Source organism: Prorops nasuta, unplaced genomic scaffold, assembly GCF_024137725.1.
Source record: "Prorops nasuta isolate Cenicafe-Biocafe unplaced genomic scaffold, Cenicafe_Pnas_1.2 PNAS00003, whole genome shotgun sequence".
NCBI lineage: Eukaryota > Metazoa > Arthropoda > Insecta > Hymenoptera > Bethylidae > Prorops > Prorops nasuta.
The window spans coordinates 7,264,051-7,290,580 of record NW_027116800.1 but is presented as its reverse complement, the minus strand read 5'-3'; the positions used below and the strand labels follow the sequence as shown (position 1 = coordinate 7,290,580).

The following is a 26,530-nucleotide window of genomic DNA, read 5'->3' as shown; positions in this document are numbered from 1 at the left end:
ATCTAATGTGCATGTCGTTGTCTATAAAACCACCTAATCATTTTTAACGAAACTTTATGTTCTACAGTGAAATTTATAGAGCCGTTCAAAATTATACTTTCTGTAGCTGTTATTTTATTTTGAGAAAGAACAAGCAAGCGGTATACGCATGTTGAATTATCTAGAAACGTATTAGTTATAAATTAGTAGAATAAATATATAATTTATAAAAGAATTATAATAAGGATTTGTACAACTCACCGATGCAAAACATGGCATTGTTAAATCAACATCGGCAATATACGTAAGACGGCTCTCTAATTTATTACACGCTACGAATGTCTTAAGAACATTTCCCAATTCTGGAATACAATTATACCATTGTTCGTCGTAAACACCATGTGATACCGCTCGACTCTAATGTTCGTTATCAGATTATCATTAGTGTTAGACATTGATACAATGACCATTAATAGAAGTGAATTTTTCAATACATACCGCATCAAGCAGTTGTTGCATGCAAAAGCATATCATGTACATTTGTAGCAATACGCCAGCTACATAAATCATGATTGCACCTCTTTCGAAAAAAGCAGTCTCGGAAGCCTTTAAAAAAAGTAGTAAGCTTCTTATTATTCTTTTTCTTGTTTACTGGTTTAGTCTATTATTTATACTTACTTCAATATATATAATCATAAAGGCCGAAAAGCAGAGGCGAAAGACGAAAGTCATATAAAGGACACCAACGTTAAAAGAGAAAATTTGTTTTAACAAAACAGACATTCTATAATTAACAAAGAAAATGGCATAAAATAATTATAAATAATACACAGAGGGAATCAGAGATAATGACAAATTTATGGTTTCGGTATATGCCCTTTTGTTAAGTGTGTTTTACAGCATGCTAAATGATGCTTCGAAACAAAAATGTTTTATATGATAATTTATCAATATAGGTCGATAGTATTGACTTCTCTACTTACTGAACAATAATTCCGTGATGATTTATCACCATTCTCAGTTTTTTGTGTATATCGCATTTAATGTCAAACTTGGAAAGTGTCACGTATGGCTCTGAGAAGATTTCTATTGCTTTTGCGATTTCTATTTTAAGATATTTGTAACAGCCTACTAGAAGAAGGACGATATGACTCATGTAAATATCAAGGCATAACTTTTTCCAAATAACTACTTGGACACCTAACAAGATAAATATATTGCCACAAGTAAAGATATAGATTGAAAATGGCTCATTAGAAATAATAAATGGCACAAAAAAATCTTTATAGAAAAATTGGTCTTGCGTAAAAACTTTTGTAAAAGGTAAACAGGACAAAATAACAAGAGAGGCGATAGTGCTTGCTACGTAAATCTTGAATGCAAAGCTCAACTGTTGAATAGCTTTTTCGACGCATTTCCTCAAATCGACGTTTCCCACGAGGAGTGATTCGAACTTTCCAATCAGTTCGCGCAATACATTTGTTTTTCGATAGAGGTGAAACCCTAAAATGAAAACTTCGACACACACAAGCATATTTATCGTAGCATCCCTCAGAACTGTTCCTTTTGTCACGAACTGAGTGCCCGATATGCATCCTAAGATGTACGCTACATAAAATATCCAGTTTAAAACGACATAGAAAGTTAGAACAATCGAGCCTTTTTCCTTAACCGATGTAAACGGTAAGGTGTAACCGGATATTGTATTCAGTAAAACGTTGAGCCGACTGAAACTTTCAAAACTCATGTTTATCAGTGTTATACCGACGTTTTGTTTCACTTAGATCTATACGAAAGGAAGTTAAGATGTGAGAATTCAAAGTTTCCTATCGATTCATCTAAAGTTCCCTGCCTGTCTCTGCACTAGTTTATTATTCCTTCTACAAGAGTATCTAAATACATATCCTGACCCCTTTAGTTAAATACAGGGTGCGGATCATGAAAAATGCACGCTTTCGCTTATCGATATCCTCTTCCGTAGAGCATTGTATAGTTTTTACATTTATTTCATTAATAATGAGACAAAGGAGACGATCGACTCGCACTTATGTAAATTACTTTGGTTACTAAGTAGTTTGCATAAAAATACCTTAGGACCATAAATATAGCTTCTGGCCCTTTTATTATAGATCTAATAACTAAAGAAAAAAGAAATGATATCAAATTTTCTATTTTCTGAAGCGACGTGTAGAGGTACGCCATTTTCCGATCGAGAAAGCTCTCACTATTATATACCGTCTAATAAAAAGTGAACGTAAAAGAAAAGAATGAAGCGTGGGTGGTGATAAAAAAAGACCAAGAGGCAAAAGTATTCACATTACTTTCGTTGTTGGAAATTCGTAATTTGACGAGCTGTTCGTTACTTTCAGAACCACGAAGTCCAAAGGAGCCACAAAATTTGACATTGTTTGGTGCGCGGTTGGTAGGAGGAAAATTACGTATAAATATTCGTTGGACGAAGCCTGCGTCGGACGTGCCAATAGCGTTTTACAAAGTTTTCTGGAGTCGTCTCATACGGGGTCCAACCAACGATTCCATTCTTGTTTATCACCGAACGGTTCTTAAGGTAAATAGACCAAATTAGTGTATACTCTCATAAATGGTTGGCTAACAGGCCTTAGACAATTGGGGAAAGAACTCATCCGAAGTATATATATATATATGAAACGGCGAATTAGAAACACATGGAGCCTGAGACTAACATAGATAAGAAATAAAAGTAATTTAGCAGTTAATTCAGAAGGGGATTGGTGCAGAGTGATTTAATGCAACAATTGAATCCAGCAGGATAAGACGTGCTACGAATTGAAGAACTTGGAGCTGAAGTGTCAATACTTCCTGCAGGTGCAAGCAGTGGCTCTGTACGGTGGACGTCGGCTTGCGTCACGAAAAGCTTCAAAGGTTTTCAATGGCACGGATTACATGGCATTCGGTAAGGAAAATCCTCTCGTAATGTATTTCTCGATATTCTTTTTGCTTCTCGAAGCTTTATAATCAGGATTAACCAACGAAGAAGTTCGCTTTGATTGAAGCCGACGTTGGAAGACCTTCCCAGAGATGCGAGAGACGCCAAGATGGTCTTCGAGTGAGACGCATGATCTGTTATTGTGGCGAGGTCAGGGCACGCGTCGTCTGGTCTGCCAATCACAAGGCAAAAAAGTATAACGTTACCCTAACAGAGGAATTTTGTCCTCACGAGAAAAACCATAGTTTTCATCGAAAATCCATGTGGAAAATTATACAGGTATTTTTATCTCTATCCAAAAGTTATTCGCTTCTTAATAAAAAAAAATGTGCGTGAAACTGACGTTTCTTTAATGAATGATGGTGTTTATTGTTGCATTAAAAAAATTTAACACACTTTGGTCAATCTTCATTTCATGACGTTACGTATGATTCATCCAAGAGTTTGACTAATAAGGAAAAATTATAATTTGTTAAGAGGGTCATAGGTACAGACACATTATAGGCCGAAAAAACATGGAAATAAACAGCGGTAATTTAAGACAAATTTCACTATTCGTGAGCTTAATGTGAAGTACCATGTTTGGAGTAATGAAAATAAAACATTTTACTAATTGATATTACACTACTGTAAAATTACGTTTAAATCTAAACTCGAAATTGTGGAAATGTGGCAACATGAAACCTTCCTTCTAAGGCTTGCAAATAAATTATAATAATTATGTTTTCCTAAAATTTATAAACATTACGATTTTGGGGTATAAAGAAACTATTATTCTGATTATCATTACTCTTTTTATAGGCAACTCATTATGATTTACGCTATCTTCGTCATGGTTGTACGTACAGTGTTAACGTACGTAGTATATACAATAAAGGAAAAACTGATGAACATGGAATGAATGTAGAATTTCATGCCACTGGCTGCAGCGATCAGAAGCGAGACGAACAACAGCAGTTTAGCTACAGCAAAAATTCACCATGCCAAGTCAAATCATCAAGACTCAAAAAACGCCACACAGCCCTATGTTTACGTTCGTAAGTGTTTTGTTTTATACAACAAAGAAAATTTAAATCATTTGATAGAATCGAGTAATAAAAAAGAAATAAATGATTTATAATTATTAATATCATATATCAACACACAAAATCATTCGCATTGTTTATTTATAATATTTGGAACGGATAAATTTAATGTGCACCTAAATACTGATTCTTATTGTTATTTTCATAGAATTCCAAAAACATCGGTTTTGTTTAATCTTAAATAACCTAGTATAGTCTTTGAAAATTTTATTTTTAATTTCATTCATCGAAGTAAGAAAATCTTATTTGCATTAAGTTTTATAGCTTATTCTGCAAACCAATCATGTTTATCTTGTCCTTCTATTAACATCTATATTCTAGTGAGCTGCCATATTACAATCTATATAAATAATAGAATAAACGAATTAAAAAATTTAAATAAGAAGAAAATAATAATACAATAATATAAATATTTAAAAAAGTTAAATGTTAATATTAATCCCTACAAACTACGTACACACATGATTTCGTTAGATTATCTCTTTGCCTCTCTCTCTTTCTCTCACTCACTCTCTTGCTCACCCATTCTTAACTTCTCTTACATAATTTTGTAATAGATTTAAGTTTAAATTTTTGCATATTGAATAAATAATTATAAAATATGTTAACAGTGCAGAAAGATAGCTATTGGGTTATTAAGGTTTAACAGCTAAAGGGTTATCCATAAAATATTTGCAAACATTCGATAAAAATTCTCTTTATTTTTATTGTCATAGGAAAGATATTTATCTTTATATAGCGCTTTAAATTATTATAAAATAATTGATGTAGATGGATCTTGATTGTTTGATTTCTGTATGGCACATTTTATGTAACAAAATATTTATCACGACATGTCATAACTCCTTTTTTAATTATATATTATTTAAATTAAAAAAAAGGCAAGTTACATTTTATGCCTTGAAAACAGCAGTGTGACTAGAAGGAGATTGCACAAAGTGAAAAGTAGATTCGATGAAGTTGTACTAGCAGCAGAATATCCGTCTAAGTGGTGTTGTACCTTCCTACAACCAGTTTTTTGGATTGGTCTGTTATTAAAACTTAACGACCCTTTACTAGATTGTAGATTTTTAAAAATATTTATCTGTAAAAAATACATGCGCATAAATTTCATATCAGTTCCAGAACAATTAAGTAAATAAATTTTATTTTTTAAGAAAAAAATAAACTGTCACCTGTGTATCTGATACTGTCAACTTTTCCGTAAGGACAAACCACAAAACAGATTCCAAACAATTCGGGGTAGTTAAAGAACCCTTATACCTATAATACGTAGTGTGATCCTTTGGTAATAATACCAGCGGCATAAACTTCAAGTTCATTATTGCTGTGGATGGTCCCACCCAAGGTGTTACAGTCACGACTCCTTCCAAAATAGGAGTCAAGTCATGGTTATCATGAGTGTGAAGCTATAATATAATATCGGATGTTCTTTATAATTAATATCGTACAAGTATACTGAGGCATTTTAAATACTCTTTTACTATAGTAGAAAGAAAGAATTTTTTTAATTTAAAACATACCTCGAACAAAGATGCCACTACTACTATCCCACTTGAATGTTTTAATGCTTCGCTGAAGTTATTGTACTGTTTATCATAATGAACGAAGTGAACCTCTAGCGCGTCGTGTTTACCATCCACAGTATGTTCCGCTGGCCAATGAAAATGCATCTGCTTTAAAATGTAGGTACTCGTCGTGGTCTCAATTCTGGGCACCACTAACTCTTCGTTATTGTTTAAGTCGATTTGCACTGTCAACAAAAATATATGTATATGATTTGTCTCAATTAAAAGTACAAATAGCACTATAGATCAAAGGGTATTTAACAAGAAACGTACCTGAGTGACCAGTATTGGTAATGTTTGCTTCATATTGAACGTCATATTTTATAAATTTTAATCTACCCAAGTCCGCCCTGGAAAGATCATCGGTAACAATATCTATCGGTGATTGATTCTCCCCTATAACACATACACCTGGCCAATTTTCAGGACCTAAACATAAAATATTCCTTGTTATATAATTCGTTAAATGCTAACAATAAAAAAATTTCTTTCAAGAGTCATGATTTTCTTGGTGTAATTTGTAATATGAGTGCGTATACTTGCAAACATGTTAATTTAGTTCTTTTTCATACTAGATTACTTCCTTACCAATACAAAAAACATTTAAAAAATATTATCTTTTGTAAATTGAGGAGTGCAGGTTCTGTAAATTCAAACTAATCTAGAATAGGAAAACTGCTTTGCTGTACTATTTGGTTAGTTATAGGAAGGCGATCGATTTTACGAAATAGAGGCAAATTCGTGTCTTATCACGTGCTAGATTCAAGAAGCTAATCAAATCATCGGAGGACGTGGCAAATTGCAACTGCTCTACCATATAATAGTTATTTAAAAAGTTCAGAGCTGCGTGATATACCCTAGTTAGATGCAATAAAATAATCATTAAAAATTCATAAATGACATAAGAATCAGGTATTACGCTATAAACCTAGCTATTATTCTGTTAGGCTAGCAGCTTACCAATCGTTAGTCCAGTAAATAATATAATTTAGCATGAACCTACTTCACGTGTTTCTTATAACAAAAGTAAAAAAAAATTCAGGAAGTGGTGTTAAATTAGGTAAAATAACTTTTTTCCGTATCAATTATCCAATCAATACACAAAAATGGAGCTTTCGTATTACTAAGAGTATAATTAAATACTTTTTCGCACAGCAAAATTTTCCACAGTTTTTTGATGAAAGCATCAGTTCGTCATTGTAAAACTTTTTTCAAGGACATTATGAAGAGTACGTACCGTAATACTAACTTATGGTATGACCTAATAATAAATTATGCACGAGATATTTCATGCTATGCAACAGTCATACTCTAATTTAAAATAACAAAATTGACTACTGGAATTTATAGAGGAAACAAAGGAATACAAAAATTGAGAAGAGAAGATTACCATTTTCTCCTTCATACGACCACTCTTTGGACTGCACCAGACATAGTCCTGAAATGAGAAAGTAGATGCAAAGAAATAATTGGCTATCGTAAAAGAATCACTGTACATTTAAATGGTGTATATATATAGTAATTAAAATTGGAGATTCTCATCTTCTCAGAGAGTGCAATTGATATTACAGTTTTAGCACTCATCATCTTTGGGTAGGGTGCATGTGTTCAACAAGCCTGATGGCTAATTGAATGTGTGTGGCAGGAAACAGAATTGACCTCGTTGACGTTCGCCATACTCGATTCATTCATGCAAGCGCGATCTCATTGCAAGCTTATTGCCGAAAACACTGACCAATTCTAAGAAAACGTAGACTTAAGGTGAAATTCATTGTGAAAGAAACGCTTGATCTCGGTACCTACTGTGTCGACTGTCGATGAATAATCTCCTTTTCCACCGAGTAACAATAGCTCAAACGAGCCGCTGATTTCAACGCAACTCACACTTCCGGTCGTAGTGCTCAAATTGCGTGAGCTGATAAGTAAGTGACTATGATTGTAATAGGATCATTTCTGATAAATTATTTCAGCCAGTATCTTTCATTCTTCTCCCGTAATTGCTGTTTATCTCAAAAGTTTGTTAATATTTCCTAGATTAAAACCCTTTTAGTTAATGTAATACAATTCACTTTATGTACTACCTCATTGTACCAGTTTTTATAAATAATTAAGTTCTGTTTTGTAAACGGACTATACGGTTCTTTGTGAATATCGAGAGAAACGAAAAAAGACACGTATGTTTGGAAAGCACATTTTAGTTCTTATGTTTTTATAAATATAAAGCTTTTTATATTCCATAAATATAATAAAATCTTACTGCAGACAGGGTTGGTTGGAGTTGAATGGTATTAAAACCGTGAACTCTCTCTCTCTCTTGTCAAAAATGTGAAATAAGCTCGTTTGTAAAAATAATCCTCAATTGTATATAGACCCTGATAATGAATATGGGTTTATTCTACGAAACGACTTGCAGAATTTACTGAATTTATTTCATCCGTATTTCGAAAAACTGTTAATCTTATTGCTATCGTTTCTAAATGACTCGCGTATTATATAAATTGCTTGAATAAAATAGGCAACGAAACACTCGTTATTTTATTTGTTGAAAATCGTTAGAAAAAATATTATAACCATCACTTTACTGAAAATGTACTAATATTCACTAAAAACTAATAATCTCTTTGTCAACTAATTTCCAGTACGCGATAGAATGTTTGAGAAAAATTACCTAAAATCAGAAAAAGAAGAGGTGCTCCGAATGATTTCATCACGTGTAAATTTGGCACAAGGAAGATTTACATTGACAGATTAAACTGATCGTGTCGAGGATTAGAATGTGACTGATGTGATAGTGCAACAGAAACGTAGTTCTATCATACGAGATTTAGTTCGCGCATCCATTCGATCATCTACGAGCACTGCGGTCAATTAAAGTCTCTCTATACGTTTGGCTACTCTATCCGAACACGCTGCCCCACGCTCGATTTTCCCAATGCCATTGTCACCTGTCTAGGCTGCGGCGATACAATTACGACACTAATTAGTCCAACCAGATAAGTGCTCCTGAGCCTTCGACTAATAATTAAAAAGTTTACTACTTTCCAGAAAAAAGAAAACATGTTATTTCACTACATAAAAACGCACGCACTCAACAAAAACCTCAAGAATCCATGTAACTCAGTTTATTATTTTGAGGACAGTCCCGATTGATTTTTATTATTTTTGGCGTCCGATCAACTTCTCTATTCCCTGGACTGCTTCAATTTAACTTATCAGTGCGAAATCAGTGTTGCTTATAATCTTGTGGCGATTAAAACGATAGGCAAACTTGAGTGGCATGCAACGCTTTATTTAAAGAGTAATGTAAATTGATTTGTTGCAAACACTAAATCTAGCTCACGAACGATAATTAATGGCTTATCTTCTTTTAAATTTTTGATATTTTCGAGTCGAGAAGAATGAAGAGCATTCGATAACCACCATTGAGATAAAATCACGGTTATGACTGATGCTTGTATAGCAATAATTAAATTACCTGAAGTAATAAGTGAAAAGATGTATAGGACAATAGGCAGCTCCATCCTAAAATTTCTTAAGGTGTTCATTTGTTTGGTGCACGTTCCGACCGGCGACTTGCGCTCAACTGATTCTAAACTTGTTAATTTTCAAGCTCACGTTGGCATATACAACCCCCGGTGTTGCGCAGGCCACACATTCCCTGACCATTCGCAATAGCTTCATTTTATTTTTGAAGTTATCGAACTCCATGGCATGAGTAATCGAAAGATAATCATTGATCCTTCTAAAATTACAGAGGACACACTGCTATCATACGTATCGTTATCACAGTTGTTATCAGTTTGATATTGCAGAGATTGAAAAATTATGTAATCAACGTTGGTCCATTAAATAATATAACAATAGTGAGTATGAATAAATATACAGGAATCGAGGATACCACGATGCTTAGGAATACTGGAGCACGACCGTGATTATTAATAGTCACTCCGGCGCAAAAAGCTCTCATGAACTGCTTATGCCACGATCTTCATCGTTACAATTTCTCTCGAACTTTGTAGGTGAAACCTTATTATTTTTAACAGACTATCGCACATACATGTCTCTCGTTTACGTAATCACAATTTCACTAGTCTTAATGATATTTTAGTAACAATGCAATTTTTGTAACAAGTTTTAAAGTAACATGTACATAGCTTATCCAACGTGATTACTGTTAATGGAGAATGTGTGTTTTAAAAGACTCATTGATGATAATTGGGTTATTCACTAAATCCATATATTCATTTGCAAGCCAATGATAACCCCAGACATACGAACCTTTTATCATTTGTATTATCGTTACGATTCATCAATATCACCCAATATTCCCACTGCACTTATTTATAGCTAACCACAAAATATTTACTTAATACAATCTTTATGAAATAATGTTCGTGTTTATATTAATGAATAACATTTTTCATGTTTAAACTGATTAAAGATAATTCTGTTAAAAATTGTATTACGATAGGTATTTCAAAGCAGATACCTCGGTTTGTCCCTATAACGAGAGTTTGAAGAATCACTGATCTTTGAAGATACTAATTTTTGTGGGGGAGAAGGCCTTGGAACAATTGAACGTTTTATAGCGTAGGCGATGTTAAAAAGTTTCTCGCTACAAATGTATTTAATATGCCAGATGCAAGTCGATTCTACTGTGATAAATTGTAACGAATTGCAGCACCCCAACTGTGGTGGCGTAAGCACTTTAAATGCTTCTCTGTATCAAATATCACCATTTATCAAGCGGCTCGTGTAATTATTCGAGATAAAAATGGCAATGGCATCTGTATTGTGCAATCATATTACAGTTAATTTTCGAACTAATTAATTTACTCAATTTAACACAAGCTTCTTAAAATTAAAAAAGATCAACAAAATGGTTAGAAGGATAATAATGTCGAATCTGCCATTCTCTTTCGTAAACCCAAAAGAATTAAGACGCATGGAAAAGGTATCTGCACGAAAAGAATGGCAGGCTAGCATAAAATTCAGCAACAAGTTTAAGTTAGGGCGGCTTCCGAACGAAAATAGAAGAGAAGTTTGGACGAGGCAGTATCAGCTGCTTTTCTCATGTCCAATTGAATTTGGCCGAATATACGTGATGCGAGGATGTACTCGGTATTGCTTTCTCTCTCTCTCTCTCTCTCGTGAAATTACCTACATCGATTGCTTATTTCGATTAAAACGAAAATTTAAAACAATGGAACTTTTCGAAAAACTACACGTTGAATAAAAAACTGTATATGATGACAGAATAAAACGAAAAGATCAATGTATGTTTATAGATCAACATGATACAAACACCTATTACACTTTCTTTTGACAATTTGTCAGAATTGGCGTACAGGCGTACTGCAGGTTAAAAGAGGAATTTGTTTACACAAAAGAGAGCACTGGGGCGAGTAAGCAGTAGTAGTGACGTGTAACAGAGTGGTAGGAGTGAAATGGTGAAGGGAAAGAGGAGTGCAAAAGAGAGTTAAGAACGGAGAGAGAGAGAGAGAGAGAGAGAGAGAGCGAACGAGCAACCACGTTCCACACGAAAATAGAAAAGCGGTAAGAAAATCGTTTAGTTTTAGCCAAGGTGGAGTTGTACGTGGACCAGACAGCGGTTGGTCCAGTAAAAGCACGTGAGCAATATGACCCGAGTCCCAGTGAGATCGTCCCTCAGGAGTAGGGATTCATCGTCCACGTCCACAGGAACGGATCCTCGGGAGAAGGCGAAGGATTGTTGCCGAAAACTGGTGGCGTTCATGTGCACTCAAGTGGGCGTCGGTGGACTGGTCGTGGGCTACGCCATTGTGGGGGCTTTTGGATTTTCGGCTTTGGAGGGACAGGAGGGTTTGCCCAACGTATGCATACGGAACAATATTCATCGGGACTATGCTAGTAGGCTCTGGCAGAAAACTGCTGGTAATCACAACATCAATGTCCTTGACATGAACAGCTTCATCGAGGAGTCGGACAATATTTTAAAGGAGTTGCAGAAGAATTTCACGAGTGCGGCGAAAGAAGGCCGTTGCGGGATGCTACAACTTGCCAAGTGGGATTTCACCTCGGCTCTAATGTTTTGTCTTTCAATTTTTACCATGATTGGCTATGGGGTCCTGGTACCCAGAACTCCTTGGGGCAAAGGCGCTACTGTCATATACGCAGTGTTTGGAATCCCACTCTATGTGCTGTACTTCTTGAACATGGGTAAAGTTCTCGCGGAAACGTTCAAATGGTTTTACAGGTGGCTTCACGAATGCAGCGGACAGAAAAGGCCTGGTGAAAAAATAACCGTACCATCGACGGCTTGTCTCTGGGTCTTATTCGCTTACATCGTCGTCGGTACCATCATGTTTGCCATTTGGGAAGAATGGGACCCCCTAGACAGCGCTTACTTCTGCGTTACGTCACTCTGTAAACTTGGAATAGGAGATTTTGTGCCTGGATGGAGCGAGAGTGATGGAAACAGCAGCCAGACCAAACTTATAATCAATTTTATTTATCTGCTACTTGGTATGGGTCTCATCGCTATGTGCTACAATCTTATGAAGGAGGATGTACGGGTTAAAGCTCGAGAACTCAAAGAGAATCTTAACCACGCACTAGATTCGGTTCACCGTAGAACCCTCTTATGCTGCAGATCTAGTTCAACAAACTAAATCATTCTATTCTTTGTTCATTCTACATACTACCTTTTCCGGGACCAAATCAAATTTCTCGCTGTATTGTGCAACTAAAATTTATGGAGATACCGTATTGATACTATATGTAGAATTATTTTTGTAATTGTAAAATATTCTATGTTCGTAGTTTATGTATAAATGATAGAGTGTAGTGATTATCTATACTGTAAATAAACACTGCGAATGAGCGCATTCCACTAGTAATAAAAGTAAAATCGACGTAATCATTTATCTGAGACTTGTAACGAATAATAATGCCTGACACTTTTGTGCATAGTGTCCTTAACACTTTAAAGTCGAGAAATTTCAGGTCTAAACGAGTTAAAGTCAATGAACATCATTCAAAACTTGCTTAACTTAATAAAGTAAAGTTATGGGGGGAAAAATGCATTAAAAGATGCTATTGTAACTTACTTTTAAATTGTTACTTCCCTTTTGCTCTTAAAGGGGATCGTTTTATCTGTTATATTAAGAAGTGTACTTGAATTTTTATACGTATAAAATAAATTCTCTGAGCATAGAGAAGCAAGTTTAATCTTTGCAACATAATCTCTGTCTACGTAGTGATGCTACGGTGATTCATATTTTACACATAAAATAAGTAATGTTGATAGTATATATTCTCTATTAATTTATAGTTAGAATGTTTAAGTTTATAAAATAATGTACATCTATTAAATATTCTAGCTACCTACAGGTATAAGTTTTCTAGACTAGCAGAGATGGCCTAGAAATGAGTCAAAAATAAATCGGGCAACGATTCTTTCAAAGCTATGTTTATAATTGCACTATTTATTACATTACCACAATTTAATGAATTAGTACATTTTCCGTTACTAATATTATTTATTAAATGTTGATACATTTAATTAATTCTTTTCTTATCCCTGAAAACAGAACTACTTACCCTTATAACTTTCGAAAACTATATGGGCCATGTACTATAAACTGCCGTATCCATTCAAAATAATTTGCAAAAATGAGTTATAAAGTGAAAAATCTTCTAAATATATATTATGGTTAATTTCGAATCAATTTTACTTAAATAATAATTTTTTATATTAATTTAGAGATTAAGCCGATAAGGATGGAATCTCGTCTATTGTATCATTGTTTGATAAAAAATATAAATATGAATAATAAGAGCATATTTGTTCAAGCAGGTTGAATAATATTTCTTTTAAACAATCATATTAAGTGTACATATATCTTTAAAGGAGTGAAGTTGTTTAAACAATAATAACATTGTATTGTAGGGTATAACCTGACAATGATATAGGATATAGGATCGCAGCTTCTGCCATCTCCTGAGATCTTTGGTAAATACAGCTTCACGTTGTCAGTAGATACTGTAGGTTAAAGTCGGCCGCCGTTCTTCTCATCCCCATGAATAAATGCGGTAAATGGAAATCTTCCTTATCTATACATATTAAAAAAGAAAACCTATCACCGCGCGCGCGGATACCTCTTTAGAAGATAATAATTACCCTACGCCGGCATATTGGTTCAATCAATGTTACGGATCATCGATGCATTATTATTTTTAAAATAAAATATATATTGAATTCTGACCTCTTCTTCTGTAATATATTAATAAGTTATAAAAATCTTCAATTATTAAAAGCTATAAAATCCAATATGTCCATGAAACGTTAAATAATATAGTTAACAAGTATCCTACATGTATCTACAGAGATCTAAGCTTAAATAAGGTATAACTTTAAAATTTAATTACTCTTAATTATTAATAAGATTGCTTTTCAACGTACAAAATTAAGCTTAGCTTTATAACTTTATGTTTATCTAATTTATTTATGTTTCTTCGTCAACAGAGTGATAAATAATAAAAATATTGTAAAGTCTTTTTATAATTTACATACTTTAACTCGACAATGTTAGTATTTTAGTTAATATAGATACATTATTTCATTATATTAATATCACGTGTAAATCAAGTACAATTACTAAATTATTTTTTCTTTTATTACGATTTTTGAATTAAACTTTCTTTTTTATTGAAGATTTCGAATAATGCAATGGATTTCTTTGACTTGGCACTTGAACGAACATACCTTTTATTGGCGTCTCTCGAAGATTGGCGGATCACTGCAGAAATGTCTTTTTATTGTTGTCGGTATGTCCACAGCATCGTAGTGCAGTAGTATTATCGTCTTCAGGGAAAACTGCGACGCCGTTACCCCCATTTCAGTCGATATTGCTGCAAAGGATTTCTTTCCACACCTACGAATACCTCGATATTTTTCATTAGTCTGTGCGCTAACATTTAATTATAAATTATTCAAATTTTTCACTCTACATGCACGTTTCATCATTACGCAGAGCCTTACATTCAGTTGTTTTAATTCATACTGATAACTCTATTTAGCACTCGTTTCATAACACTATTTTCACTTGTGACTTTTACAAGGAATAATTTTTTTATCATTTAATAAAAAATAATTACACTTACCAAAGCATAGATTTCTTTTAATTCGCATGAAAAGATCTGTTTCCTTAGTTGCATCTTTTCAGGTGTTATAAAGGGAAGACAGGACGTGCCAATGGTCCCGAAGGGGCTGTCAGCAACGTGGACATTTTTCACGTTAGTCAAGTTGTATAAGAATCAATAGCTGAATGTATAGGAGGACACGGGTAAACGAGAGCAGTGTGCGTTTGTACTTAAGACGGTGGTAAATCGGTCGGACGACCTCACGTGCCAGGTTTGAGGTTGAATCGTAAGACTTAACTTGGGAGTCGATGGTGCTGATCCAAGAAGATTATTGGTACCTTGCCAAGACCCTTCAATGTGGTGTCGTGCACCCCACTTCCCCTTCCCAATCCTTAGCATTCATCCAACCACTCGACACACAATGTAATATATAACACTAAAAAGACTCTTCTAGAAAAAAAAAATAAGCCAGACGTGATTCGTAATTCACGCATACATCACTTTAACCACGTTCTGTCTTGAACTTATCTGAAATCAAGAAAAACGTGCTTTCTCGTAGATAAAATAAATTGCAACATTCTTTCCCATGCTTATTTTCCAGCATTATGAGAAACGCTTAAGAACATTTTGCTTTATTTGTTGTGTACTAAACTGCACTTTATACATGAACAGACTTATACCAGTTATAGCTTTCGTTACTCTAAATTCTGTCGATTAAAAATACTATGTACTTATTCATAAACATTTCTTTATTATTTGTATATTTAAAGAAATTGAAGTACTTACCTTTATTGTATCATAGCTAAATGGTAACAGACTGGTAAAATCTGCTAGTCAATTAGAAAAGTTTGCCTTATTTTCCAAAGATCCTGCAAGTAGGAAAGATCCTTGTCGTATTTTGCTGTAAACAAGTAATATAGGGCACTTTTAGCTAATGGTATGATACATGTAGTGTATTCAGCCAACACATCGTGAGCGCTCACTAAGAATGCTCCATGTAACTTATAAAGAGTAATAATGAAGAAAACTTATGACTAAAAACGTTTTCCATTTTACGAATAATGAATATTTTAATGAGAGTCGAATGCATCAGAACAAACTTTAATCCGCAATAATTCAACCGCATCCGTTAAAGTTTTTGCGTAGTGAGACTTTTTATTGCGCTCTCATTCTTTATCTACAGAAACCTCAATTTTTCTGAAAGCTTTCCAGCGTGACACAACCAGTTTTGTCTATACGCTGCCTGAAATTAAGTTTTTAATAAAGCAAAATATGCAAAAATCATTCAAAACAAAGTGCTTTTTGATACCACCACATTTAAAGAATTACTATTTTTAAGTACAGTAAATGATAGCACATTGTTTTGCGGGGAAAAGTGAAACGAGTTTAAAAAGAAAATAATACCGTTCATGAAGTTCAGAAAAATAACCAATGGTCATCTTACTTACTGCCGCAGTCGCGCTTAAAATGAAATAAGAGCGAAAGCTGTAAGGAAGTATCACAAGTTTTATTTCCAGTGCAGCTATAATTCTTTCGCGAAGGCAATCGAAAAATAGAGTTACATCCGAGATCGAAAAATAAATCTACCAATTAAATATTAACGTGATATTCTCATATAGTTATTCCTTTAAAAGGATATTGCATCAAGTCACACTTAGCCCGTTCATTATACCAGTCAATTACTATATTATCCTTCCACATATTGATCCGTGCTTGGTGTTAAGAGTACCTATACTTTGTTAATTGACACTCATCGTGTTTAATCAGTGCGGCTTGACGAGAGACATCGATTTGTTAGATGGAATATAAATTAAAAGAAGACGCTATATATAAATATCCAAGTATTATTAAATTCTGGAAGGAAAGAACGAGAGAGGGAAGAGTTTCGGAGAGGGAAAGATCGAACGTTTGTAGCGTGATGACGCATTAAGAAGGAAAAAATCACTAGGGTGTGTAGCTTCCGGGTCGACGTATGGCTTTTGAAAGACGATCAAACAGAGTACATCGTCAGTGGACATCGATAAGGGCTTAAGTTCTTTGGTGGAAGCCTTACACGGGCGGAGCGACGACACTTTTCCTCGCTGCATCTTCGCGGCTACTGTACCGCTGCTTAACGCGATATAGGACAGGAAAGTAATGCGCGCGCAAGTCTGATCCAGATTCCTCCGGGGTCCTTTTCTTCTATTTTCTTTGCCACCGGCACTCTTCTATCACCCCCACTCCTCTTCGGCATGCCTCCTCTCCTTGCTCTTCTTTCGTAACTTTTATATTTTCCTCAAATCTCAGACTCATTCTCCTCGTCACTATATATATCCTATAATTTCCCTGGATGCTTGTCCTCTTCGCACACATCTGTGTCAGTCTTGCCCTTTTCTCCCATTCGCAAGATCTTCCCTCCTTCTTCGTTGTACGCTCGCCCATCCTTCTACCCCTATAACTCGTAGGCACCCTCTCCCAATGGGGTGTGCGCTCAGTGGCGCCTCCACGCGAACTATGTCCTCGTAACTGACTGCTGCTGCTGCTGCTGCTGCTGCTGTCGCTGCCGAGGACGGTGTGTCTGGCCGCCCCGCTTAGTCGTGGGTGCAGTGCGTGCGAGTGTGCAGCGGTTCCGAAAGCTGCTACGATACTCGGCGTGGCTTGAAGTGCGCGAGGTTAGCCCACCCATTCGACTCTCTCTCTCTCTCTCTCTCTCTGTCGTTCTTAACACACACATACTTAACCCTTCTTACACACCTTCCTTCGCTCTACTCCAATTCTCCACCCTAATCAAACTCTCCTAATCACTACTACCATCTCTGTCACTCCGGCAGTCGCGCTAATACTGCTACTCAAAATACATTCCTGAAGAAATTAGCAAATCGTGCTTGCATTTTTACCGAGCCTCTCCTTCGTCTTTCGTTCTTTCGACAAATCCGAGGAACTTTACGGTTGACACTTTTGTGCTATTTGAAAATGGAAAATCGATCTAGCCAGCTTCAAGGGCCATTCTTGATTTTTGAACACTTGGAGTATTTGGGTATCTTGATTCCCGTTCATGGACAAACAGTTTTTGTAGCTCCAGAGACTGCACGCGACGAACAAAACGGAAGAAAGTGTTAATTAAAAGCTTTTATAAAGCGAACTGGGAGCGTGAACAGGATACATTTGCCTGGAGAAAGAAAAGCTATAAATCATTTTACGCGAATTGAAAGGAAGATTGCAAAGTGGCAAATATCAGCAGGCACATTAGCAATATTTAGGATTCGATCGGCACGAACGCAACAATTAATAATCTCCATCGATAAAAGCTTTTCATCGTCCAAAGTTCCTAAAGTAATTTTAAGCTTGCAATTTTTCGCAAACTTTATCCTGCATTCTGATAAACAAAGTGAAGGAGAGAAAAAAAGTGAGAGCAATAGCTTTTAGAGGGAATATTGCAGGGAGAGAAAGGTTTTCGCGCTACGGTACATTATAAAGTAAATTTATAAGAGATAGCCAAGAATCTTTTCATATGCTAAAATGTAAATCAAATTCTCAGTCTCCGAACGTTTTTTCAAACATTTCCCTTATATTATTGGATTTACATATGAACGCGTACTTGAATTTGCGTTCATGTCAAATTTTAGTATAAAAAGTTTAGTCGGTTGATAATATTGTTAGGTGAGTTTACTCGGGAATATAAACAGGAGTACTTTGAAAGTGCATAAAGTACGAAAGAGGATATAGTTGTGGATAATGCGTGAGATTAGATAATACTGGAGGGGTTTTGACTGGAGGGAAATTTTGGGTAGAGATGGTGATTCGGTGATTATGATGCGACGAGGAAGTACCCCATGGGCCAGCTGCATCTCGCAAAATATATCGCTGACCTAGTTATGCGAAGCGATGCAATTAGACATTCGTGCGGGCCTGTGGAGAACAGTGGGTGATCGATGCTCGAGTTCAACACGACTGCAGCAGATCCATCGTAAATTTTAGCTTCCACTTGTGTATCGGTGCGTGCGACGATTCAGCTTGAAATACGACGAACCGGTCGTTCGTTCACCACTCAAACGCGTTACGAGTGAACTTTGCTCAAACAATCGAGATCCTTTAGTCCCGCAAAACTTATCGAGAGCTCTCCGATAGTCCTCGTTAGTGTTTTCCCACTCCACACGTTTATTTTCCATTATATAGAAAACGCGCTACACAGTCGCCAGCTTCATAATCAGCACTCTCTCCTTCCGAAAGTCTCCATCTCGCGTGCACTCTCGCTGCTGAGATATAATTGCAGCGCAGCTCTTCTCCTTGTGAACAACGTCGTGGAAAAGCGTGAGAATCGTCATCGAGAGGGATTAATCAACGAATTTGGCTGGTTAATCGCGAGGGTATTCGTATATACGCTTCCTCCATTGTGTTGTTAGCGTTGATTAGACAGCTATACATTAACTGGACATTGTCGCTTTAATTCCCATCGTGTAATACAAATTCACACATTAGCGATTGCTGCTTTGTCGAGATTAAGTGACGCATTGTTCTCAGCGATCAGTTTACTCGGCCAAACGCATATATTATTGTTGAAATGTTTAATTACAATGCAGGGCGCCATTACTCATGACTTGTCGCACTCGTATAATTCGAGGCCGTGCGCCAAAGAGAATTCCGTTGATGATTCAATTGTTAGCACTCGCATAATGGCTGTCCAGATTCTACCCAATGCAGGATCCTTAATCACTTTTACATTTGACTGCTACGCTGTGCTGTATTACTCTCCTATACGCTTGACGATTTTCCCCCTAACGATTGCCAAGCCCTAAAGTTCAACTTTCTCGCATAAATCGCTTCAGCCGAGAGAAGCGGTTTAGCTATGCAGCAACAAACCCATCAGCTTAATGAAAAACCCAGAAGTGATATAACGGCTTAATTTTGGCTTACCCAAAATTAACGCTGATGACGCTTTAATCAAATAGAGGGAGTCTGGCGATGTGCATAGATATACCATATTTACTATACAGTTTACCTGTATATATATATACACACACATATATACCAATTTCAACCGAGAGAGAGAGAGAGAGAGAGAGAGGTTTTTGTGGAAAAATAAAAGCAAAATTTCCATGTGGTATCGAAAAACTTGAACAACAAAATATCCCAGTTGCCTTTTAAACATTCTAGCGAAAACAAATTCTGATTTGCTGGAATGTCAACATCTCAATTATAAAATCCTTTTCATCTATAATGTTAGGAATATCAAATATTTCAGTTTACCTTGCACAAATATCGAATTTTCCAGTCGTGCTATTTCCGCAAGCTGTGCGTATCTGTGACGTTAGTTGGCACCATTAAGCTTTATATGTTTCAAACAGCTATCTGTTTAATACGCTAATATCAACCACATATCAGTTATTCACACTGCGTCCTCGGAGCATTGTTCCAATCATATGCTATTGTGACACGGTTGTTTCAGTAGGATCCTAGTTGAAGTCAAAAGATCGGTGATTTCGAAGGTCTTTTCTTTGATACTAAAGAAACTCGAGTTTGCTTTGAAGAAAATTGCCGGCTTTTCGTAATACACATTTATATATTGATCGATATATCCGATACACTTTGCAAATAAATGAAATACATTTAGGTGTTATCTCATGTTGTACAAGTATTTACAAAACTGTGCCATGTGAGAGAGGGAAATTGTTGAATCAGATTATCCATTTTAAATGGAAAGTACCATTCGATCCATTACTTTGCAATGAAGAATTTATGCACGTGGTAGACATTTGTTTGTTATTGTTCTTTGCAATCGCCGGAAGCGATGTATACGTTCGTGCAAATACCATTGAACGCTGATCAGTTATTTTATAATAATTAAACGACGCGAGAATACAATTCATATATACAATTTTCCTCGTGCCTTACTATATTTAATTCATTAATAAATGTAATCATTAAATACTGCAAAATCATATTAAATATTAGTCAGCGAAAATGATTAAAAGTGCTGTACCTTCATAACTGCTATATGAAAGTACTAGCAATCAATAATGATGAAATTAACAATAATTGAATGAAAAACAATATGACAAAAATGTTTAATGCTGAAGATTAAAATTGAATAAATATTATCACTTTCACATCATTTTATATGCGTATACATAAATCGTGCGATCTGATTTTAATGGTTCGGTAGAGCGTTGGTTGGAGTGAGAGGAGTATATACATATATAGACATACTGGAGAGGGAGAGAGAGAGAGAGTTAAAGGGTGAATTGGATAAAAGTAAGCGGATCTGTAGAGTCTGTTTGGTCATTCGTTAGATACGGAGTCGTGGAGATTGAGGTGCTATATCCGTGGAGTTGGAGGTGGTGCGCGGGGGACAGGACGTAGTGGACCATGATGCCCCCCATAATCGGGGAAACCCTACGCGTGTGGTTCCTCTCGGCTTTGGTGGTCCACGGTGCAGTGGCCGGAAATCCGGACGCGAAACGTCTTTACGACGATTTACTATCCAACTACAATAAACTCGTGCGACCCGTAGTCAACACATCTGACGTGCTGCGCGTCTGCATCAAACTCAAACTATCGCAGCTCATCGATGTGGTGAGTATCTGAACTGCAAAATAAACTGCGCAATAAATAACCCTAGAAATCTCGTAATCGACGATGGAGCAGCGGGAGAATGTACTTTTTTTTATTTTTATTGAAATTCACTGAGAAAGCAATTTTAACTAAACACTCGTATGCCCATATATTGCGCGTTGCAATTTATAACATATTGTAAACTGGTAGAAAGAATGGGTGGAAAAAATAAATCTTAATGAGTTATCCTGTTCCTGGGAATTAAATTAGAATTTGAATGTTATTGCTCCATCGGGAAGCACATGAGCAGGAAAAGCTCTCTGGCGTTACAGCTTTCACCTCTTCCTGGCCCTCCTGAGTGAATTAATCGGGGTCCTTCCGGCATCGCCAGCTCGAAGAACTTTACTGTCTCGCGTTCGAGAAAATTGATTTCCACCCGAGGAAAGCCAGCGTCGAGCCGTGAAACGCGAACTCGCCGCTTCGAGAAATGCTGAATGCGATTCTAAATTTAAAAGAGTTCGCTGATTGGAGCAACAACGCTGCTGCTAGGAATACTTTGTTTTCATTTCGCAACGTGACTTTCCATTACTTCCCTAAATGAAGTTTTGTAAGGTACATGTATAGAATCCTGCACCGAAACTTTACATTGCAAAGCAATTTATTATTTGCTCAATAGGAATAGTTTTTATGATAACGTTCAATTTCAGAGAAGAAAAGTTGAAATTAAGGATCTTTTTACGTCAAAGTCGATTAAAATATTTAGTATTTTGGTTTAGCGACGTTACTCAGTTGTTAAAATGATTTCAACCATCTTGAACATGGCGAATCGAGAGAATGTAAAATATAGTAAATATATTGGTACGTTATTCTGGTTGAAGTTGACTGTTCCATGCTCGCGTTACTTACCTATATATACAGGTACATTTGTCGAGTAAACTATTTATAAACATATAATATAATATGTGCAGATATGTATATTGAAATATTTGAACGACGCGTTAGATACTCAATATACTTACACGACTATATATTATTGATATAACGGTGAAAATTCTTGGACTATTTCATTAATTTATACAAATGCTGGCATCCATATTATTACACTATTTTTTACTTAAATTCATTTGATATTTCATTATATTTGAAAATTCACATTACTCATTATATTTAGCCTCGTTAATTTGGCTATTTATCGGATAAACAAATTACAAAATACAAATAGCGTGATGAAATATTATCTGCGTGTACACCATTTTTATCTAGAATTCTGATAAATAGCATGGCACGTTTGAAAAATTCTTAATTGTCAACGATATAGAATCGATAACTGCACCACTCAGATTCGCTGATTGATGCTTTCGCATGGGTTCGATCAAAGCTATACTTTGTTGCGTGATCAAAGTACGATCACGCGAGTTCTCGTTTTCTCCGCGTAGCTATACTCTTTACGATCACTTTAACGTCCCTCTAATTTTTTAACCGACTGCCCACTCATCTTGTAATGATGCTCGTGATAAAAGAGAAAATAATCAAAGAAATAATAAAAGTGTAAGCTTCATAGCAAGTTGTATTTTACAATTAGAAATATAGTACGTCGAATGTAAATGAAATACCAAGCCTGCGGTGATCAGTCTTATAAATGATATGAAAATTTTTATTATAGGATAACGTGCAAATGTAGTGAAATTAAAGCAACACATATATATCATTTTATTACAATGTTTTATTGACTTTAAAAATTGCAAAAAAATTTATTATTTATTTGTAAAAAGTTTCTTTGTTCGGTAAAGATGTCAAAAATTTACTCGAAATCATATTTTTATAAAATAAAATTAGTAAGACCATTTAAACTATCAAAACTCAGCTACTAATTCATTGAACTCAGCTTCTGCTGAATCTTGGATTACTCGTTTAGTATTCGTTTACAGTTTAATTGAGTGTTCAATTAAAATTTATGGATTATAAATTAAAACGAAATTTGTAAGTTCTCCACAGGTATTCGAATAACTGACATGTTGAGCGTATTGCCAGTCAATCTATCTGAATATAGCACTCGTGTGAGAATATACGCTATATGGATTATGCAAAGCAGTCCTGATTGCTTTGCGTTGCCTTACTCTCTTTGCCAGACCTCTATTCTACTCAGCACTGCACTACCGTCTCTTCACACGTTTTCCCTTCCACTCCTTCAAGTATAGGTACACTTCGCAGTTCAATTTAAGGTCCGTGTACAAATATTTATAATTTGGATTCACGCAATCCTATTATAAGCTTAATTTCCCACCCCAGATCCTATCATCTCATTTAGATCAACTTTGACTTCTGCTAGCAAAGCTATAGTCATTCGCAAACAATTAACAAAATTGTCAAGTGCAATGTCAGGAAGTTTACCGATTATATAGAATTCTTCATATCGCTCTAATCAGTTTACGGTATAGCAGACTTAATTAATTTATCAATTACAGTAATGAAAAATTTAATAACTATGGGTTTAGCTTTACAAAGTTATCAAAATTGTGGCCAATGACACTTTTTACTTACAAATCATTCGCTCTTGTAATATAAATTCATGAGACAGTTACTTCCAGTGCAAAATCTCGTGTATTGCGCTTGGTTCGAGTTATGTACTGAGTTACGCAACACTCTCGCAACACATAGTATAAATATACATAGGGGGTACACGTGTGTACATAAGTAGATGCGATATACACGAATGCAGGTATGAATGTATTTACGCGACTTGCGAAGATACTGTGGGGATGCTTCTATTGTCGAGGCAATCTATCGTAAGCAGTGCACTTTATGCAGCAGCTTTGCTCGATATACACGGTGTTGAGCGTAACTGTATGTGTCACTTATGGTAATATTATAGATACAAATGATTTAAACATAAAATGATCAGTGCTTTATCGTGAATAAGTTACAGAAGGGAGAAACTTTTTTTCTCAATCATGGCTACTGAAGTTATTTATTTCTATTTTTAATGGGAACTTTACCCTTTTTGTTGAATATTCTGGTAACTTTGCGAAAGAGATTTTGACACGAGATTCTATGAAATTAAAATAATAGTATTTATATAATCCTATACAAAAATAAAATCGAATTTATTTCTTGCATAGGACGCAAGGTAGGTACAGAGTGCTTTGGTTTAAATACTGTAATTTTCAGCAAAATACTACAAGGGTGAATTTCGAGTTGTTCGTGAAACACATAGAGCGTATAGTTCATGTTGCATTACTTGCATTTATTATAGTAATCAAACGTGAACTGAAAAATAGCGGTGAAATGAAGTTACGATGAGCACCCTGTATAGTACGTAGGTATACTATTTTATGCTACAGTAAGCACACTATAGCAATATAGATATACATGTATTCAAATACTACCAGCTTATGAGCAGCATCAACAGTAATTACGACACGAACGTGTCGCAAAAGCTGAACTTACCGAGTCTGCTGATTGAATTCCATTAGAGTTCATTAAGGTGCATTACGGCAGCAGTGATCCATCCAGCTTGAATCTAGTAATAAAGTCTGTGTGGATGAAAAAGTCGCTGACTGGATATTCTAAATGCAAAGCGAGTGTACGGCTATCCGTAAAAAGCAATGAAAGCGCTTTTATTACATCGCTCCCTGCTACTCATATTCATATCCCACCTGTAAAATTCTTTCAGATCCAGGTAAAAATGGAATTGCATTTTAAATGATAAATGGATTTGTATTCTTTCTCGATGTTTGTGTTATTTTTTTCCTTTTCTGTGAAAATTACGCAAGAGTCAATTCACTACTTGACAACGAGGAAAATTGAAAGAAAGAAGTATAACGTTTGTTAATTGCTTTTTAAGTAAATTTTGTTTGGAATTCAATGTGTGGGCGAATGGCACATTACAACTGGCAAGGGCGGAAGTACGGGTGACTGAATTATGACAGCACATTCAATGTACACTTAGGGACTGAGATACCACTGTTGAAGATGAGCTCCATAAGATTGGCTCTAACTTGCATAACGTGTGCAATAAGTAAGTCATAAAGATTCTATATAGCTATTTTTTGCTACTTATGAAAACTGACGTCGATTTCGTGGTTACCCAGATAAGACATGCCTTTGAATAAGCTCCATCAAAGCTTTTTAAAAGCATTGCTTTCATCGACTGCTTTTCATGCTTCCATGAATTGCAAATCTTTGACCAATTTTTTCATCAATAATTCACCGCTCCTCAAACAATATCCCTTAAATCATTTTTAATATCAGTTGTGCAAATTTATTAAATAAAGTCACTGTAGTGCGAGAAGAGAATTTGCAAATCATCACATATTAAAACAATTAAGAAAGCTTCCAGCATTAAAATTGTACTGGAATGAAAACGGAACAAGAATATTGTCTGAAGAGATCCAGGTGGCACACCAAGTATTTGCATTTATCTTACGCTACTTTAATTACGTCTGTTTTATTATGCCAGTAGAAAGCTGCCAGCTTTAAATAGTTGATATCTGTGCTTAAAAAGAGAAAATAATTTAAAAAGAGACTCTCATGAAACGATTTAGAAATGAAAAAGCAGGGTTTTTATTTCCAATGCTTCTTTCATTTACGCTTTTCATAAGCTATTTGAGTAGTATAAAATTTCCTCTTTACTCAATCACCTGAAAAATCGATTTTCGTTTACGTACTCATATGCTGCAGTATTTTATATGCAAAACGCGTTATTCTTCAATATTTTGGTAACATTTGTATCTTGATCGTGTAATTTTATTTTAAATAATTCATTATACTTTTCAGAGTTTTATTTAAATAGTTTGCACTTTCGTCTAATTTTTCAAATATTAACAAGTCGGTGTATTTTCTTTTATAATGCAGTGGTATGGTAAAACACAAGTTTTTGTGGTAAAGCAATAATTCAAAAAATCTGTCTAAAAAGCCAAGGCTAATAGAAGCTTCTTATTTAAGTTCGACAGTGTCTTGTATTATTTTTGATTCTGCTAAAGGCAGTACACAGATGTAAGGGATACAGAGAAAAAGTTCTGTAGCGATTCGTGTCAAAGTAGCTTTTGGAGATCTCAGCAGGGTTCTCCACGAGTCAAGAACTAAAGATCGTTTTAAAACCAAGAAACAGGGAGCCACTTGTGGTTTCATAACAAAACTGCCAGAGACGCGAAGGGTTAATGTCTTCTTAACACATTTCGCTCCGAAAGAAACAACTGCTTTCTTCTTATCTTTAACAGTAAAGTGCAGCACAATAGAGAAAATAACATTAAAAAAAAAGAACAAAATTGAAATTTAAT

The 26,530-nt window shown here is 35.3% G+C and overlaps 5 protein-coding genes across 12 annotated transcripts in view; 3 read left to right on the top strand and 2 right to left on the bottom strand.

Annotated features, from left to right (window-relative positions):
- LOC136785880 (tetraspanin-5-like) overlaps positions 1-4,044 on the top strand; it is a 125,808-nt gene extending 121,764 nt beyond the window's left edge. Inside the window, exons 10-13 of one of the 4 annotated variants that reach the window (XM_066747212.1) lie at positions 2,349-2,545; positions 2,767-2,911; positions 3,012-3,223; positions 3,746-4,044. In XM_066747212.1, the coding sequence (XP_066603309.1) occupies positions 2,349-2,545; positions 2,767-2,911; positions 3,012-3,223; positions 3,746-3,985 (794 nt within the window). In that variant the 3' untranslated portion in view covers positions 3,986-4,044. Of the gene's footprint in view, positions 1-2,348; positions 2,546-2,763; positions 2,912-2,992; positions 3,224-3,745 lie in introns of those variants that run through there. The other 3 variants (XM_066747211.1, XM_066747214.1, XM_066747213.1) reach the window with 3 other exon arrangements.
- LOC136785884 (odorant receptor 67a-like) lies at positions 2-1,751 on the bottom strand. The gene is made up of 5 exons (XM_066747223.1): positions 963-1,751; positions 658-763; positions 478-585; positions 241-396; positions 2-160 (listed from the first exon to the last, which is right to left on the bottom strand). Exons 1-5 carry the CDS (start codon positions 1,724-1,726, stop codon positions 110-112), a joined length of 1,185 nt encoding a protein of 394 aa, XP_066603320.1. The 5' UTR covers positions 1,727-1,751; the 3' UTR covers positions 2-109.
- Positions 4,045-4,710: 666 nt separating the features above from the next.
- Positions 4,711-9,189, bottom strand: LOC136785886 (carbonic anhydrase 2-like). Of its 2 annotated transcripts, none has more exons than XM_066747225.1 (6): positions 9,073-9,189; positions 6,988-7,035; positions 5,871-6,026; positions 5,553-5,782; positions 5,205-5,438; positions 4,711-5,113 (listed from the first exon to the last, which is right to left on the bottom strand). In XM_066747225.1, exons 1-6 carry the CDS (start codon positions 9,140-9,142, stop codon positions 4,916-4,918), a joined length of 936 nt encoding a protein of 311 aa, XP_066603322.1. In that variant the 5' UTR covers positions 9,143-9,189; the 3' UTR covers positions 4,711-4,915. The 2 variants fall into 2 exon arrangements, with proteins under 2 accessions (XP_066603322.1, XP_066603323.1); XM_066747226.1 differs by lacking the exon at positions 9,073-9,189 and adding an exon at positions 8,266-8,469.
- A 2,037-nt stretch (positions 9,190-11,226) lies between these two features.
- LOC136785885 (TWiK family of potassium channels protein 18) lies at positions 11,227-12,247 on the top strand. Its single transcript, XM_066747224.1, has one exon. It carries the CDS (start codon positions 11,237-11,239, stop codon positions 12,245-12,247), a length of 1,011 nt encoding a protein of 336 aa, XP_066603321.1. The 5' UTR covers positions 11,227-11,236.
- A 5,035-nt stretch (positions 12,248-17,282) lies between these two features.
- Positions 17,283-26,530, top strand: part of nAChRalpha4 (nicotinic acetylcholine receptor alpha4) — a 113,611-nt gene continuing 104,363 nt past the window's right edge. For 3 of the 4 annotated variants that reach the window (XM_066747218.1, XM_066747219.1, XM_066747216.1), the window contains exons 1-2: positions 17,283-17,371; positions 20,990-21,272. In XM_066747218.1, coding sequence (XP_066603315.1) covers positions 21,066-21,272 — 207 coding nt within the window. In that variant the 5' untranslated portion in view covers positions 17,283-17,371; positions 20,990-21,065. The remainder of the gene's footprint in view (positions 17,372-20,989; positions 21,273-26,530) is intronic. The other variant, XM_066747217.1, reaches the window with a different exon arrangement.